Below are 16,726 nucleotides of genomic sequence, written 5' to 3' on the forward strand. Positions count from 1 at the left end.
GAAAAATGTGTGTGTGTGTGTGCAAAGAGACAGAAAAGGGAGAATTGTATCAAGTAGCAGATATGTTTTCCTCCACTGGCTCCCGTGGCCGCCAACAATAGCCAGCGCTGTTTGTTCTTGCTTACCTGGGGCTTTAGTCTCCAGTGAGTCGGAGCAAGACCCAGCCAGTATCTATTCTCCACGAGCACAGCTCCGGCACAGAGACACATTGTCCCAAGCTTTTTTAATTAAAGACCCCGGGTCAACACTCTGTGCCAGGTGACCTGAACTGCTCCGAGCCTGCGTGTGTCTACCACTATCCTCTCCACTGGGGATAAGTCTCAGTGGATAATTGGAGGTGGAAACGCTATACTGCTATCATGAGATGGAGGAAGGATTATCTACCGAGGACTTCGACTTAAGAGGAGGGGATAGAGGAATAATGTTGTTTTCTTCCTTCCACAGTCAGCCTACCTGCCTCATTCTCCCACCTTTTACCCTCTCTCCCCTTTCTTACTCAGGACCAGGTTACAACAGAGGGAGGGGGGAGCAGAGTTAGTTTTTTCAATGAAATCCACCTGCTCCTCATCTCTGTTGTATTAGACAGATGGACCCAAGCAGGCTTCGTACCAGAGTCAACATGGAGCATCTAGAGAGAAGACTGCCTGGAGCTTTCCTCCTCCTTCTGCCGCTTCTGTCCGTCAGCTGTGTCACCAACACAAAAACTACAGGTACATCCAAAATAACGGCAGGAAATGTTGAACAGACTTGTCATTAACATGTATAGCTTTGCAGGTGCAGTGTATGTGTTCTTATCTACACTATTATATTCTCACTTTAATTTTCGACTCTCCCTCGCTGTTCTCTTCAGTCTCCTGGTGCGTGCTGTCTGACGCTGAAGAGCAGAAGTGTCTGGATTTGGCCGGGAATGCTACAGCTCGGAATATTAGAGGACATCTGGAATGTGTCCGCGGCCTGAACACCAGAGACTGTATAGACAAAATCAAGGTACCTGGAGAAAAAGGGATGTGGAAGTGTAATGTTTAGTCTGCATGACTATTGTCACCTATATAAATTACTCAAAAAAAAAGAGTTTTTGTTGGTGTTGGTGAGGTTATAGACTTAAATATTCCACATGATCTTCAGCAGTTAATCTGGACGATTTTGTTTTATACCATCTCATAATGTCCATATCTTCATTAACTGGTCACATTTTGCTATTCAGACATTTCTGTAATTTATCTGTGGTAATTTTGTTAACAAGTCTAACATTTTTTTTAATCTACAGGTCATGTGAAATATTTCTAGCTGCATGAAACGAACAAAACAAGCAGCATGAATATTTGTTGCCATTTCAGACAATTTGGAATAACTCGTGCCCTTTTGTCATTTAATACATTTGTATGTGCAATTGAATTGTTTAGTTTAATAAGGATGAATGAATCAGTCGGGTCTTGTCATTGTGCGTAGGTGTTCTAATATTTCTACATGGTACTATGCATCTTTTATGTAATTTTCTTGTGTCGTTGTTTGCTGTAACTTTTTGCGTGCTGCTGTCTTGGTCCAGGTCTTCTTTGTAAAAGAGATTGTTGATCTCAACGGGACTTACCTGGTGAAATATGGGTTAAATAAATAAATAGTAAACTGAATTAGTTATAAATTAGTTTTAGTTTTAATTTAATTTTAGCACACATCTGAAGAAATTCTTAAAATTAGTTAAACCTTAAACACTGGCTGAAAATGAATTTTTCTTATCATGCTATATTTAGTCTGTGGGCATGTGGGACTACTGTTTTTATTTATTTAGCCTACTTCATTATATTTTAGGAAAACAACAGTAGTCCCATGTTCCGAAACACTAAATATACTGTGATAAGAAAATGGCTGTATCTCGGAGCACAAATCACAAGTTGAATATCAAGATAAGATATGCACATATCTCCAGTAGTGTTGTCACAACACTAAAATTTCTAACTTTGATATAATACCTTGAAAAATGTCAAAATTGAATACCATTTTTGATACCATGGGAAAACCTGACACTGAGGGCATTAAATTATTATTTTTTCTTATTTAAAAAATAAATATAACAAGACCATAACATGATGGCAACAGCTTCTCTTTCTTGGTTTGTAACAGAATGACTGTAGCAAACATTTATGATGAGAGAACAAGTGCAGCTTCTAACAGCTTATCTATACTGGAAAAAATGAGTATCGAAACAGTTTCTAATATTTAAAATCTGTACTTGTATTTGCCAATACTAATATACAGTATAAAAACTATTTTATATGGAAGATGTTTAAAAAAGTGTTTGCATTTTTCCTCATTTACAAAAATCCTGACTTTGACGTCTGACAAATGTTTTTTTTTTTTTTTTCATGTGATCAAAAAATGTCAAAGTCATGCTGTTAAATGGTCGCCCAAAGTGTGTCTGTACCACATTTCAAGACTTTCGTCCAATCAGAGCAAATGTTGTGGCTTTTTCTCCTCATCATACTAAATATAGACGTTGGGCACAAGTGGGTTAACAAAATAAATGTGTCTCTGTCAGAACGGGACGGCAGACGCAGCCTCCATGTTTGCAGATGACATCTACGCTGCTGGCCTCTGCCAGGGCCTGGAGCTGGCTGCAGGAGAGTCCCACAACGGAGTGGGTAAGTCACAGGTTTGAGCCTTGAGTATGTTCATCTTGCCGGACACATTATTCTTTGTGTCTGTATCTTTATTAATCATTTTCTTTTTTCCCCATGCTCCCCTGATCTGACAAATTATTCCCACATGCTTCCTCCAGATGGTGTTAGCTACTACGTGGTGGCAATGGCACGTCGCTCCTCATCAGACCTGTCCCTGCTGGAAATGCACGAGCGCAGTTCCTGTCACCCTGGCATACGTACCACGGTGGGGTGGACGGTTCCTATTGGCTACCTGGTCAACACCTCCCAAATCAGCGTAGGGGAGCAGTGCAACTTCCCCAAAGGTGAGAGCAAACGAGATGGGTATAGGGGAGAGATGGAGGCAGGGAAGGTGAGTGGATGTATGAGTGTATGTGTGTGTGTGTGTGTGTGTGTGTGTGTGGAAGCTATACGAGAGGTTCAGAGGGAGGAAGGGTGAAGTAGTGATGTGGAACGGAGAGTGAAGGGATGGAGGAGACTGGAGGTAAGAGGAGAAGAGTTAAAGAACAGTGCATCTGTCTCTGTGAATGTGTGTGTGTGTGTGTGTGTGTGTGTGTGCATTCACTGAAACAATGAACAGAAAGACATATTGTAAGATTGCAATTTCCTCAAGACAGGGAGAGGAAACCAAGCCGGAGCAGAAGAAGGCTGGCAATATTGTCTTTGTATCTAAAGTCTAATATATCTTAACCTTCTTTGCCACAGAGCTGCAGTGTTGTTCAGAAACCATTAACAACATATAAGTAAACCACTGTGTTGCTCTATAGATGACATGTTCTTCTAATGTGAGAAACACGGGCACTGTAGTTTGAGTCTTGCTACTGTTTGAAGAAAGGTGTTCACACATCCGACTGTCTCATATGCTGGTGTGGTGGAAAATATCACTTGAGTCTTTGAACAGAAAATCCCGCACACTCCTCTTGCTCAGCTTCACAACTTATTAATAACACTAACGTTACGGTCCTCCTGGACCTTCGTCAAGAGTGTTCAACACCATTGTTTCCGACAAGGAGCTTCAATAGAGACTGCCCCGCCCTTTATAGGTGTGCACAGGGAATTAATCAGCTGTGAGTGTGTTTCTCAATAACTGACAACAGCCTGTGCACCATGTGTCACATATCCCACAAAACTAAATAAAAAGGGAATAAAAAACACAGGAATAAAATAGAAAACTCAAGCTCCTTACACAACAAAGGCTATTAACAAGATTATTTTCAATTTACAAATATTTTCCTGTTTTTCTTGTTCCAAGACTTGAGTCTTGCTACTGTAAATAGTCACTACAACATTAATATAGCAATATTCGCTCTAATTTCAATACTCTTTGCTACAAATGACATGACCCAGGTGATTTAGAAAAGTACTATCTATAGATTTGAGACCCATTTTGAAGATTTTCCCTCCTCAGTAGGAGCAAATCCATTTGGGGCCAAGAACCACAGAGTAATATTGTAATATTGGAAAGTACTGAGAGATGGACTACCTCTTCTTTGGCTTTTGCAACCCAGTGGCTAGAAAGAAAGTTGGCATTGTAAGTGTCTGCAGACCATGTTTATATTACATTTGTACGTTATTACACAAGTAGATATGTTGAAACTATACGTTTCAGCAATGCTGGTTTACGTGTGGTTAGGATAGGCTCAAAAAACACTTGGTTATGATTTAGGTGGCTTGAGCATGACAGGAGAAGCTGTTGATGTCTTAGTAAAAACCAACTGCTTTTCATGGCACTATCCCGGCTGGAAACACAGCGATGAAACGCTAAAAAACAACCAGTTTTGATGTTTGTTGGTCTCACACAGTGATCCACAGGTTGGCAGGCGTCTTGCTATAGGTGCTATGGGACAAAGTCAGCTCATATATCATGTCACTTTAGAAATGTTGATGTGATGTGTACAAATGTAGCGTATTTGTGGTTTGCAAAAACATACAATGCCAGCATTTTCTTCTGGCGACTGGGCTGGGTTTTGACATAACAAAAAAAAGAAAAAAAAATATAGAATAAAGCCAAATTTCTTCTCTAAATTAGCTACCATCTTATGATGTTTTTTTCCATTGTTGTAAGTAAGTAAGTAAAATTTATTTATATACTGCTTTTTGCAGACATAGGTCACAAGGTGCTTCACAAGGACAATATACAAGAAATTCAAGAAATGAATCATAGAGACAAAGTGACTACGTGAGCCACGTAGTGAAAGGAGTACAACTAGCAAAACTATTTGCACACACACAAGAATAAAAAAAGAAGAATTCACACTACACAACAACAATATATAAAATTTGAAAAAGTAATGCTCTGGTTCATACAAATTACCCAAGCTCCTCCTTCAAACAGGTGCGTTTTTAGCTGGCTTTAAAAGAAACCACAGAGTCAGCGTATCGTAAGGGAGCAGGCAGAGCATCCCAAAATGTAGGTGTTACGACCGCAAAAGCTCGATCACCACTTACGGCGAGTGCAAGGGACAAACAACAAATGTAGCATATGTCCGTCATATTGCAGCAGGCAGGAAAAAAAACAATCATTATTGACATGTCAGTTAACACTGTAGACTACAAAATATAACAAAATAAAAACTCTTTATAAGAAAATTACAGATTAATACTTATTACCAAATGATTAATTAATTAATTAATCATTTGGTATATAAAAGACTGTTAGCCAAGGTGCTGTCAAATCCAAACCCCAAATATATTCAGTGTACTGTCACATAAAGCAAAGAAAACTGACAAAGTAACCAACCTTTCTAATTTCTAATCACATATCCAAATAATGTGTTTGTACTTGATGAATAAATTCAGTGTTTCAGCTTGAAGAGTTAATGATAGATCACACCACTTGTCTTGAATAGACCTGAAATCATTAACTCTAGGTGAGTGCAGGATAAGTTAGAAGTGTCTAATTAGAGCATTGTCTTTTAATTAAAAACACGAATGATCTCCTTTAGCTTCTCCTATTCTCCCTCTAACTCACTCTTTGTATTCTTCCACCAGCCGTGGGCAACTTCTTTGGTTACAGCTGTGTGCCAGGTGTTAAGGACGCCCAGCATGACCCGAGAGGCAACAACCCCAAGAACCTGTGTGAGGCGTGCATAGGAGACGAGAACGACAGACACATCTGTGCCAACAACCACAGAGAGAGGCACTACGGAGAGGCGGGGGCACTGAGGTACAACACTCACTCTAATAACATGGGAAATAATAGTAATGTATTAATGGCACCCGGAGGTGGAGTAGTTGTTACGACCTCTGCCTCTGTGTCCCCACTACTTTATATCTGTCTCAGCCCACTGTCTCCAAAAAAAAAACAGTCATTAAAGCTGCCTGTAAAAAGCTGAGCGATGACAGTAATAATACAGAGAATACACAATGAATATGATGTAACATGATGGTGCCAGACAGAAAGTTCATTTATCAAAGGGGCAGTAGTGCTGTTTATTGGTCGAGATGTTTTGGTGTGAGTTGCAGAGTGTTGGAGATATCGGCCGTAGAGATGTCTGCCTTCTCTCCAATATAATGGAACTAGATGGCACTCAGCTTGTGGTGCTCAAAGCGGCAAAAAAATACATTTGAAAAACTCAACAGCAATGTCTCTTTCCAGAAACCTTGACCTGGTTACTCAAGATAATCCATAGACCTTGTTGTGAACAGTTTCATGTAAGAACTATTTTCTTTCTACCAAACTACACCTGCCAACTCTATCATGACACAGGGGGAAGTGGCATCTACTGCTAGCTCGCCTATGCCAGTGGTGGACAGAGTACTGAAAATCTATGCTCATGTAAAAGTACATTTACTTCAATAAAAAATAACTCAAGTAAAAAGTAAATGTAAAAAATTACCTGGTCAATAAATTACTAAAAGTACAAGTTACTTTCCATTTTTATACTCTTTTCAATGTGCTGGCCAGAGCAAAATAATGAAACAAACAAACAAACAGCACTGGCTGTTGTTACACTTGAAAAATTAACAAAGCTAACCATAGCTAGCTAACTACATTTTCACCTCATGCAGCTCACTTCAATCTGCTTGCGGAAGTTAGAAGAGGAATTTTCAAAAGGGGGGAGCTGCATGCACTTCATCATGTAGCTGTAGTCTTTTTTAGATTTTAGGTTCTGGATTTGTGCTTCATCATCGGATCATGGTCAAAATACAGGTGGTGCTTCTTTTTCTTCAAGGCAGCTAGAAACTTGTCATCTGCAGCAGAGGTGCTCCCCTCTGTCATCGCATTTAGAGCAGACTCAGTGTAACGAAGGTATAAAGGGGAAATGCAGTGAAGTTAAAAGTAGATTACTGGCTAAAATACATACTTGAGTAAAGAGCAGAACAGTTTACAAAAAAGAACATGAAAAGTACTTGTTCTTGAAAGCTAACAATAACCTAAAGATATGGGAAGAAGGCAATGAGCCACGAAAAAGGAAATGACCCCAAAAAATTAGCAAGAAATTAGTAAAAAGACGAAAATTAAAAACAAGAAAATGAAAAAAACCCCCCCTGAAAAACAGAAAAAAGAAAGAAAGAAAGTTAAAAACAAGCAAACCAGGCAATGACCTTTAAAGGGTGCTTAAAAATTCTAATAATTCTGTGACATAATTTCAAAATGTAGTAATAATTACAAATACAGTTTTTCCCTTGCTTTTCCTTTTTTCCCTTTAAAAAAAATCCTAAATCTATCTTTATTTTCCACACTTTGTGGGACATTTCTTACCAAGTTGCTCATTGCCTTTTCCCCCATATTTGTCAAAGAAATCACACCAATTTGATCAAGGTTTAAAGGTCTGAATTCTTGCATAAGGCATCTGAAATTGAATTGAATTGAATCTGAAAGCAGCACGAGAAAAGTGACGTCACTCCAGGTTGCAAATGGTTAAAAAACCTAATTTTTCACTTGTGCGTTATTTGAAATTCGTTACTACCCACCTCTGCCTAGCACCTATGAGCTAGCTAACATTACGGCTCAGCTGAAGAGGACATCATTAATGTTTACATCTCGTGCTGTCACAAGGACGAATCTCTCATCCATGAGTAGATACACACTTGATCCTGCGTGGTGATACGACTGATATTTTGAGCACTACAAGCCAAGTGTCATAGTCCCATTATATTGAATAGAAGGCAGACATCTCTACGGCTGATATTTCCAACACTCAGCAACTCACACCAAAACAATCTAGACTAATAAACAGCACCACAGGTAAGATTAAAAATAGGAATTTTCGATTATGGCGTGAATTGTCCCTCTAAAACAGACAGTAAACATAAACATCTTAAATTGTCAGTTCCTCTTTGCTGCAATTTCTTTATAAAATGTGAGTTTCACTCATTGCTGACAGGCCATAATCACAGACAACAGCGTGATTACATCCACAAATATCACTGTGTGTAACACAGTAACAGTTGGTGCAGCAGTTCAGCGTGTTTGAGATGGGAATAAAAGAGCTACAGGGGCTGTTATTAATTTTTGAAGTGCAACAATAGGCAGCAGAGGGAGTTTACTTATGATCTCCAGAGTCATGCTGTTACAATAACACGTTCCCAAGTGTGCTGATTTCCACTTTATTCATCTATTTATAGACTAAATGAGTCCCATTATTCATGTGTGTTTCTTTCAGGTGTGTGGCGGAGAACCTCGGGGACGTGGCCTTCGTCAAACACACGACAGTCTTTGACAACTTGGACGGTCGGTGTTAATGTGTATTTTAAGGAAAACACCAGTGGTTATATAATGATATAATTTTATAATTTAAATGATGCATGATGAGGTTATTTAGGGCCAGCAGACAGAGAGTGAGAGGGTGCTACTCCGTGTGACGACACAGGATGTCAGTGTTTCACAATGTTTAACAGTGTGTGACATCCAGATTACAGCGAACAGATTGCTGTTTATATGGTACATGATATAATAATGATCACACAGTTTATTTATAGGTGCCTTTCAAGTCACCCAAGGACACTTTACAAAACCAGATGAGACAGTCAGTCAGTGCATTATAAATGAAAAACAATGATGATAATAACAAAGAACAGCAGCAATGATGAAATATAAATACAGATATGTGTCTTTGTGAGACAGAGGTCAACAGAAAGATAAAAATAAAAGGGATCATGAGTGAGACGCAGACATCACACGGACATGAAGGGACAGGCAGTGGTTCAGACATTTTCGTCCGGTAGAGAAATGCCCTAATTCTTTGTTTGCTGCATCTGCTCCTCCGCTTTGGGCAACATCCAAAATTAATGGTGATCATTATCACAGTCACGCTACACAGACTCTGCCGGTGCAGCCGAGAAGGAGCAGTTTGACGCCAGCTCCACAAACACTGTAGCTGTTTAACAAAGCATGCTTTCTCATATGGTTCAGAAATGTCCAGAGTCAGACCAATTAACAGAGGTCAAGAAAACACAGGAGGTCTGTGCTGTTGCCTAGAGACACAAAGTAGCTTCAAGGTGGTTTATTTTTGTCTCTAATTATTTGTTTGGCTAAATGGGAGTTTGTGTGCTTTTAAACTCTTAGCTGGCCAACCAAATCTCTCAATATTAAAACGTGAAATATTGAAAATATAAAGTCAACACTCCCAGCTCTAAATGAGAAATACACTATTTGAAATATATGTTAATTTAGCAATAATTGAGTGATCAAATCTCAAACTAATTACTGAGTACTGAGCTGTTGGGTATCTTAAATTTTAATTGATGACACAAACAATATAACACATGATGTAAGTAACTTATAATGTTACCATTTTTTGAGAAACTCTTCCAGGTTACATTGCAACACATATCTCAAATTAGCCTCCATAAACTCTGTCCACTTGAGACTTGAGCTTTTGTTTGGTGTGCATTTTTAATTTCTAATAGCTTTTGGGATCAGTAGGACCCGATAAGTATAAACAAACTAAACATTGTCAATGATAATAAAGTTCCAGTGTCCTCAAATGAGACGACAATGACGTCCCAATGCCCTAAAACAAGATGATAGTAAAATGCCAATGTCTTCAAACGAGTACCTCCTAATCAACAGTGTCTTAGCTTTTAACTGTTGTTAAAATTGGTCAAATTTGTTCCCATATCAAACTACAAATAGTATTAATCATAAATGTGATCAGGTTTTGTATTTTGTCCACTTTTGTGTCCGGATTGACTTGGCAGAGATGGCTGCCATCTTGTTTTTACATGGATTAGTGTATTGTGCTCTTACTACCACTAGATGGCACATGAAAATGTCCACGAATGAGGACAACAGGTCTAACTTAAGTAGAATGAAGTATAAGGTCAAGTAAACCCAAAACGTGATGTCCTCATATGAGGACACAGGGTCTCAGGAGGATATAGGTCGTACCGAACCAGCAGCTGTAACCACAGAAGTGTTCACTGAGCCTTTGTTATGCTGCATTCACAAGGAATCAGGCAGATGTTAGGTGGCAAACTGTGTGTCATTTTAGTGGGCGAGAGCAGGACAGTGACATTAGGTAAGGTCAGCAGAAAATACCAACAACAGTAAAGGTACACAGCACTGCCTTCCAAAGTTAATATACTTTAACCTTTTTGTCATCCTCCATGATAGAATCTCAGTTCAATTCTATTTAATTCAATAGAACTTAATTTATCTCAAAGGAAATTCTTGTGTCAGAAAATACTTCAACTACACTGTACTACAGTTACACTAAGTACAGTAACCACTATTTAACATTCACAACTAGTAACAACCAGACAACAGTGGGGTCTGCACATCAGGGTCACTCACCGGGCCCAGTTTTAGAAACAACAGAGTATTAAATGTCTGGCAAGATATACAAATAAGATATAATAATATACAAGATAGACATGTTTTCAAGGAGCAGAAGCAAAAACCAGTGCCTTATAGAGTAACAACAGGAGTATGATAAGTACAAGAGTAACTAAAAAGGTGGAGAAAAGAGTTTGATAATCAATGTTATATTGAATATGATATAACAATGAGAAGTAGCATATTTTATTCATTTAACAGGGACAATGCACAGCTAATTTTCATCTCTAGTCCCTGGGCAGGAAACAGATAAAAATTCCTCTGCTTAAAGACATTATTAAATAAAAAACACAATTACAAGATAGAACATATTCATGATACAACGGCTTCAGCAATAACAATAGCAAGACTACACAACATCAAGTCAATGCAACAATAACAACAGCAACAACAATACAACTACAACATTAAGATGTAACAAGATTCCATAATGTTAGGTCAAGAGTTTGAGTCCATGTGTGATGGGTACATGACTGAGCTGATTTTAGCCATGATATCATCTTAAATGTACAACCAACAAAGCTGTCTTATCTCACTTGGTACTGAGCTCCAATAGTTTGCATCTATAACACTGAAGACTGATCTACCAGACTCAGCAGATCTGCACTACACAGTCGCCTCTGTTGGTCCTCCCATTGTACTGCACATGGCTGAGAAAATGATACTGCACTAGCACTACACTGACAAGTGATCATGATACTGAAGAATAATATTGCACATGATGTTGTCCTAATTCCTACTTTACAACCAGATGTTACGTAGCTCCCTAACACAAGGAGAAAACATGGGCGATCTGGCCAATTAGTGGACATAACTAGAATAATTGAATATAATAATAGACACTATATCATTTTAATATATTTTATTCCATTCTTTGTAGCAGTACAGCATTACCATCGCAACATAGCATCATATGTGGGGTTTGATTTTGCCGTCCTGCCATTCTGTCAGACTGTTTGTTATTCCCATGCCATCTGACAGTACTGTCCGTCTGCCGTCTGCCGCCTGCCCGATTCCATGTGAGTGCAACATTAGTGTTGCTACCGAACCACAATTACAGTCCTGGGTCAGTTTCAGACGGATAAACAAAAGTAGGCTAGTGTAAACTAATTCTTGTGCTAACACTCTGTGAGTTGGTTGAAATGTTGGCTGCTTTAAGAAGAAGAAGAGAACTGTAAAAGGCAGTGATGTAATGGTAGTGGATGAAGTTGGTGTACTACTAGGTAGATGGATAGGACACCAAGGAGGAAGTGGGTATACTCTCCTTTATATTCCAATAGCTTTTTGGCTGATAGATGGGTATACTGCAAACTGCAAGAAAAAAAATGAAAAAATAATGTAGTAGCTAATAACATGCCCCTTGCCATTGGGGATAAGGTTGCTACTGAAGGTAGTGAGCTAGTTAGTCGAGATGCTAACATTTGGAGCTTACGCTGGAGCAAATGCACACGCTGTTTAATCCATTCCTTGCACCTTTTTTCATGTACTTCTGGTTTTGCAGACCCCACCCTCCGAACAGTTCTAAGGATCCTTTCAGACCTAGAGTTGTCTTGCTTTGGTCTGAATCAGGGACTGATATTTGTCACAAAGTTGTATAATTGCCTAGAGTTGGTTCGTGTTCTCACGGCAGCATTTACAAGAGGACCAGATCAAATGCCTTGCATGAGAAAACTGCTCTTGATTGGTCAGAATTTCCATGCAGGAAAAATCCAGGAAGTAAACCAAACATTGAAGAAGAGTACACTTGCAAGATAAATGTGACACTTTCTAATGTCACAATGGAGGGACAACTACGCAGGTTGATTTTAGCGCTGCTCATCGTGGACTATATTGCTGTCATTGTTCATTTTAGTCAAACCATACAGTTTGAAAACGAGGCGCGGCTCCAACTAGAAAACAATGTTTTGATGCATTGGATGTGCTGAATGTGCATATTAAGGCAGTACAGGAGGAGGCGCACATTAATAATCCTCCAGGACTGTAACATGCTCATGTTTAACCCAAACAATGTGTCATGTGACTGCAGTTGGTTCAGATCCAGGTCACAACACGTTCTCACCACAAACAAACCGCGCCAGAGTGATCACCTCTTCAAGAAGGTCTCGGTCTGGTTGTTCTGGTGCGCACCTGAGTGCTGTGCTTACACCTGCCCAAACAAACCACACTTAGGGGGCAAAGGAACTTAAACCGAACCAAACAGGGCAGGTGTGAAAGCACCCCGAGCCCCATTCACAATGGCTCGGCAAATGGAAAATCCAAAGCTTGAAAGGCTTGCTAACATCAGGGGATGGGTTTTATTGAAGGTGGTCAAGTGAGCAATGCTGCACTTTATTTCTGATCTGTAAAAAGTTGCATATCGTCTCTTTAATTTATATTCTAATACATGATAATGCTGCTTCTCTGAATGGGTGTTCTGAATGGTCTTGACATAAAATCTGACACACTTTCACTCTTCTGCTGCCCAGGTAAGAACCAGGAGTCCTGGGCTCTGGATCTGGAGCTGGAGGACCTAAAGCTGCTGTGCCCAGATGGAACTGAGGCAGGTCTGGACGAGTTTGAGCGATGCCACCTGGCAGCCGTCCCTGCTAATGCTGTTGTGGTGCGCTTGGAGGACAAGTGTCGCGTCTGGAAGTTCCTGGAACGTTTACAGGTGGGTGTGGACAGAAATTGCATCAGCTGCGTGTGTGTGTGTGTGTGTGTGTGTGTGTGTGTATTATTCTCCAGATATGTGTGTTTACGTCTTTCTCATCTCTGTGGAGTCGGTGTTATCGATCAGCACGTCTCAGAGCGCAGGTTTCTGCTAAACTGTCATCCATCCTTCCTTACTGAGTGTGTGTGGGAGACGCCAGGATGACTGATACGTCCTGTGCTGATCCCCTGGCTACACACACACACACAAACCCAAAGAAACACATACACACATACACAGTGCACGCCAACGCACATCCATGCATGCCCGCATGCATTAAGTCCTGTCACACACTTTCTCCCTCCTGCAGAATGCGTTTGGCAACGCCACCGGGGGCTTCCGCCTGTTCAGCTCAGCAGGTTATGGTGAATCCGATCTGCTCTTCAGTGATGCCACCCACCACCTGCAGAGGGTTCTGGGTAGCTACACCTCCTGGCTGGGCCCCACTTACACCACCATGCTGCAGGCCTTCGAGTGTGAGGGTAAGAGTGATGGTGTGCTTTTGCTTGTGTGTAAAAAGGGTGTTTACGTGGATCTGCTGACGAAACGGGTGGCTAAGTGGCTGGAGGAGTGTGTTCTCCTTTGTGTGTGTGTGTGTGTGTGTGTGTGTGTGTCCACTGCAGCTGTTCTCATTATTGCGCTTTCCCTCCAACAGGCTTCTGCTGATGGAGCAGGAGGAAGACATCCAGCACATCAACTTCCATCCCATCCCTCCGTCTCCGTCCTCCCCTTCTGCCTTCCTTCGCTGCCATCTGTGTCCCTCTGCCACTCCGTCTCGCCATCTCTCATCCTCTTTTCTTTGCTTCTTGTGTTTGTTTTCTCCCTGCGTTTCACCACCCATTCTCTGTTATTATGTCCTTGTCCTTCTTGCACCTAGTGCTTCACTCTAGTGTGCTGGCTGGCGGGGAGGACATTGCAATCCATTCGCCAAGATAAATACTGGCAATGAACATTTCTGCAAACCACAAATGTTACATTTCTACATTTCATATGTCGAGGACAAGCTGAAACTTCCTTTCTCCACATTTTAATTTTTAATTTGATGTGACAACACTGTGGTTAACGTGTGGTTAGGTGCAGACACAAAAACCATTTGGTTAGGGTTAGGAAAACATGTTTTGGTTTAAAATATGTGGTGTGGTCGTCACAAACACAGCTGGAAATTTCCAGAACTGTCATTAAAAACACCCAGTTTTGTTGTGGCTGCTCCACCACCCCCTCCTGCTCCTAAAGACAAACTCAGCTCATAAGCATGCAATCTGAACTACGTCAATGTTCTCCTTTCGTAAAATCTCCTGCTCCTTTTCGGGTTGTGAAAGCTGTTTGGTTGAGTCATTAGCAAAGGATTCAAGAGATCCCAAACTCCCTTCACATTTCTCCACCCTTCATTTTGCAATTAGTTCTTTCACAATTTGCAACTTTGTGTCAAATGCATCTGATATTTCCTTGCGGACAATATTGTGCAGTGTGGTTGCCAGTTCAGCATTCTACATTGTTTGTTTCAAGCCTTTTGACAACATCATTGGGAACTTAAAGGGATAGTGCACCTAAAAATGAAAATTCAGCCATTATCTACTCACCCATATGCTGAGGGAGGCTGAGGTGAAGTTTTAGAGTCCTCACATCACTTGCGGAGATCCCAGGGGAGAGGGGGTAGCAACACAACTCCACCTAATGGAGGCTTACGGCACCCCAGATTAAAACGTCCAAAAACACATAATTGAAACCAGTACCTGTTTTTCTGTGCACTTTGATTCAGCCCTCCAGTATTTGTTGAGAATCTGACAAATAGGTCCATATTTAGGAACTTATCTTTATAATTACAGATCATCCAGACACACTCTCATTTATATGTTCGATGCCAACGGAACTGGATATCCTGAACTACGTCAGCGCGAGCCCAGTCTCACTCCGAAGTCGTCGAAATCCAGCGCTTGGGCAGTGTCTTGTGGCGTCAGAAACCAACGACAAAAGGTGCTCTTTAATGTCGGCATGATACTCATCCAGTTGCTGTTGTAGTTTAACTGTGCCCGCCAGCGTCGGGGGAACGTGGCTGGACAAGATTGAAAGTTAAGGCGGCAAAAGTCTAAGTGGGGCAGATGGGTCCAACAAACATCGACTTTCACCTGAGAGAGCGGTGTTTGTGTCCTGTAAGATTCTAAAGCCAAACCCTGTTCTTTTTTCCTAAACCCAACCATGTGTTTTTGTTGTTGAAGGAAAAAAGCTTCAATTCATGGTGTTGTAACGACATACATTTCCTGTGCAAACAGAAGTGTACCTCAAAAGAAGACAATGCATGTAACAGGCAGAACTTGAGACAGCGTCCCAGAACGTCAACAACCAACACATCCAGGGTACCTTTCATATCGTCCAAATGTGACGAGGTCGTAGTGAGAATGTGTCAGTGTTGATAAATGTACAAAGGTAACAGATATGTGGTTTGCAGAAACGTACAATGCCAACATTTTATTGTCGCGGCTTGCCTGGATATCGCTAAGAGGGGCTAATCTGCTACAAAAAACTTCAGAAAATGTCCCTAAAATTGAGCTTACGTTAAAAAGGACACTTGGCAGAAAGGGGTAAGAAATAGAAAACCATAAAATAGAACGTAAGTGCAAGTAAACATTTGTAGTTCTTATATTATGGATAGATTGTGTCTCTTTTTAAAGCTCTTTAAAAAGATTTTGATAAAGATTTTAGTGGAGATACAAACAAAAAAAAGCCCTGTTAAGAGTTCCTACCCTGTTTGTTTGTTAGAAATTGTGCTGCATTAGTCTGAGCTTCAGCACCACCCATACACCCCCCACCTCCCTCCCACAGGGTTTGTCTCTGGCACTGAACAACTGGGTGCTATTAACTCTGAGCTTAGACGTCTCAGTTACTGTATGTGTGTGTGTGAGTATAGACTTTTTCCCACAGCCATTATTGTCCTAATTGGCAGTCTGGCATATCATACTGTTTGTGTGCAAGTGAGAAAAACTGTGTGTGTGTGTGTGTGTGTGTGTGTGTGTGTGTGTGTGTGTGTGTGTGTGTGTGTGTGTGCATGTGTGTGTATGTTTATGTGCCTATGTGTTAGTGTGTTGATAGGATTGCTGCTTTCCCATGGCTTGTATAGCTTAGGACTTTGGATCACTGCTTTCTCACGTCTGGTATGGTGGACCGGACGATGCCAGCTCGCAGTGTATTGTTACACTATACAGTTAAAGGAGAAACTGGATTAGGGCTTGGGCTGCCTCCAGTGACCCCTGAGTGAGTCTTTTTGTTTAAAAAGCCTTGATATTTTTCTCATCTGTGACAACAACTCCCAAAATGTGCTCTCTTATACCCACTTTGTCTGTCCTGCTTTAAGCTGTAAAGGACTCCTGCTGCATTTTACTACCATTTATCATTTATACTTTAAGATTGATAATACCAGCGAGACACTGATAAGTTACCAACAGGAGGATGTCTGAGGCAGTTTGTGATATCATCAAGAATTGTCACAGAGTATTACTGAATGAATGTGCTCTGAAAGATTTATTTTTCTGACATGTTTAAGGCAGCGTAATTACAGAATCACGCTTAGATCAGAAGCTCATTTAAAGCCTCACTTGACCTACT

At 40.6% G+C, this 16,726-nt stretch overlaps 1 protein-coding gene across 1 annotated transcript; it reads left to right on the plus strand.

The window, feature by feature from the left end:
- The first annotated feature begins 396 nt into the window (after positions 1 to 396).
- Positions 397 to 16,160, plus strand: LOC125900912 (otolith matrix protein). The gene is made up of 9 exons (XM_049596195.1): positions 397 to 710; positions 851 to 987; positions 2,534 to 2,636; positions 2,774 to 2,959; positions 5,646 to 5,820; positions 8,264 to 8,331; positions 12,903 to 13,087; positions 13,437 to 13,608; positions 13,782 to 16,160. Exons 1-9 carry the CDS (start codon positions 587 to 589, stop codon positions 13,790 to 13,792), a joined length of 1,161 nt encoding a protein of 386 aa, XP_049452152.1. The 5' UTR covers positions 397 to 586; the 3' UTR covers positions 13,793 to 16,160.
- The last annotated feature ends 566 nt before the right edge of the window (positions 16,161 to 16,726 follow it).

The sequence above is a fragment of the Epinephelus fuscoguttatus genome, linkage group LG14, assembly GCF_011397635.1.
Source record: "Epinephelus fuscoguttatus linkage group LG14, E.fuscoguttatus.final_Chr_v1".
Taxonomy (NCBI): domain Eukaryota; kingdom Metazoa; phylum Chordata; class Actinopteri; order Perciformes; family Serranidae; genus Epinephelus; species Epinephelus fuscoguttatus.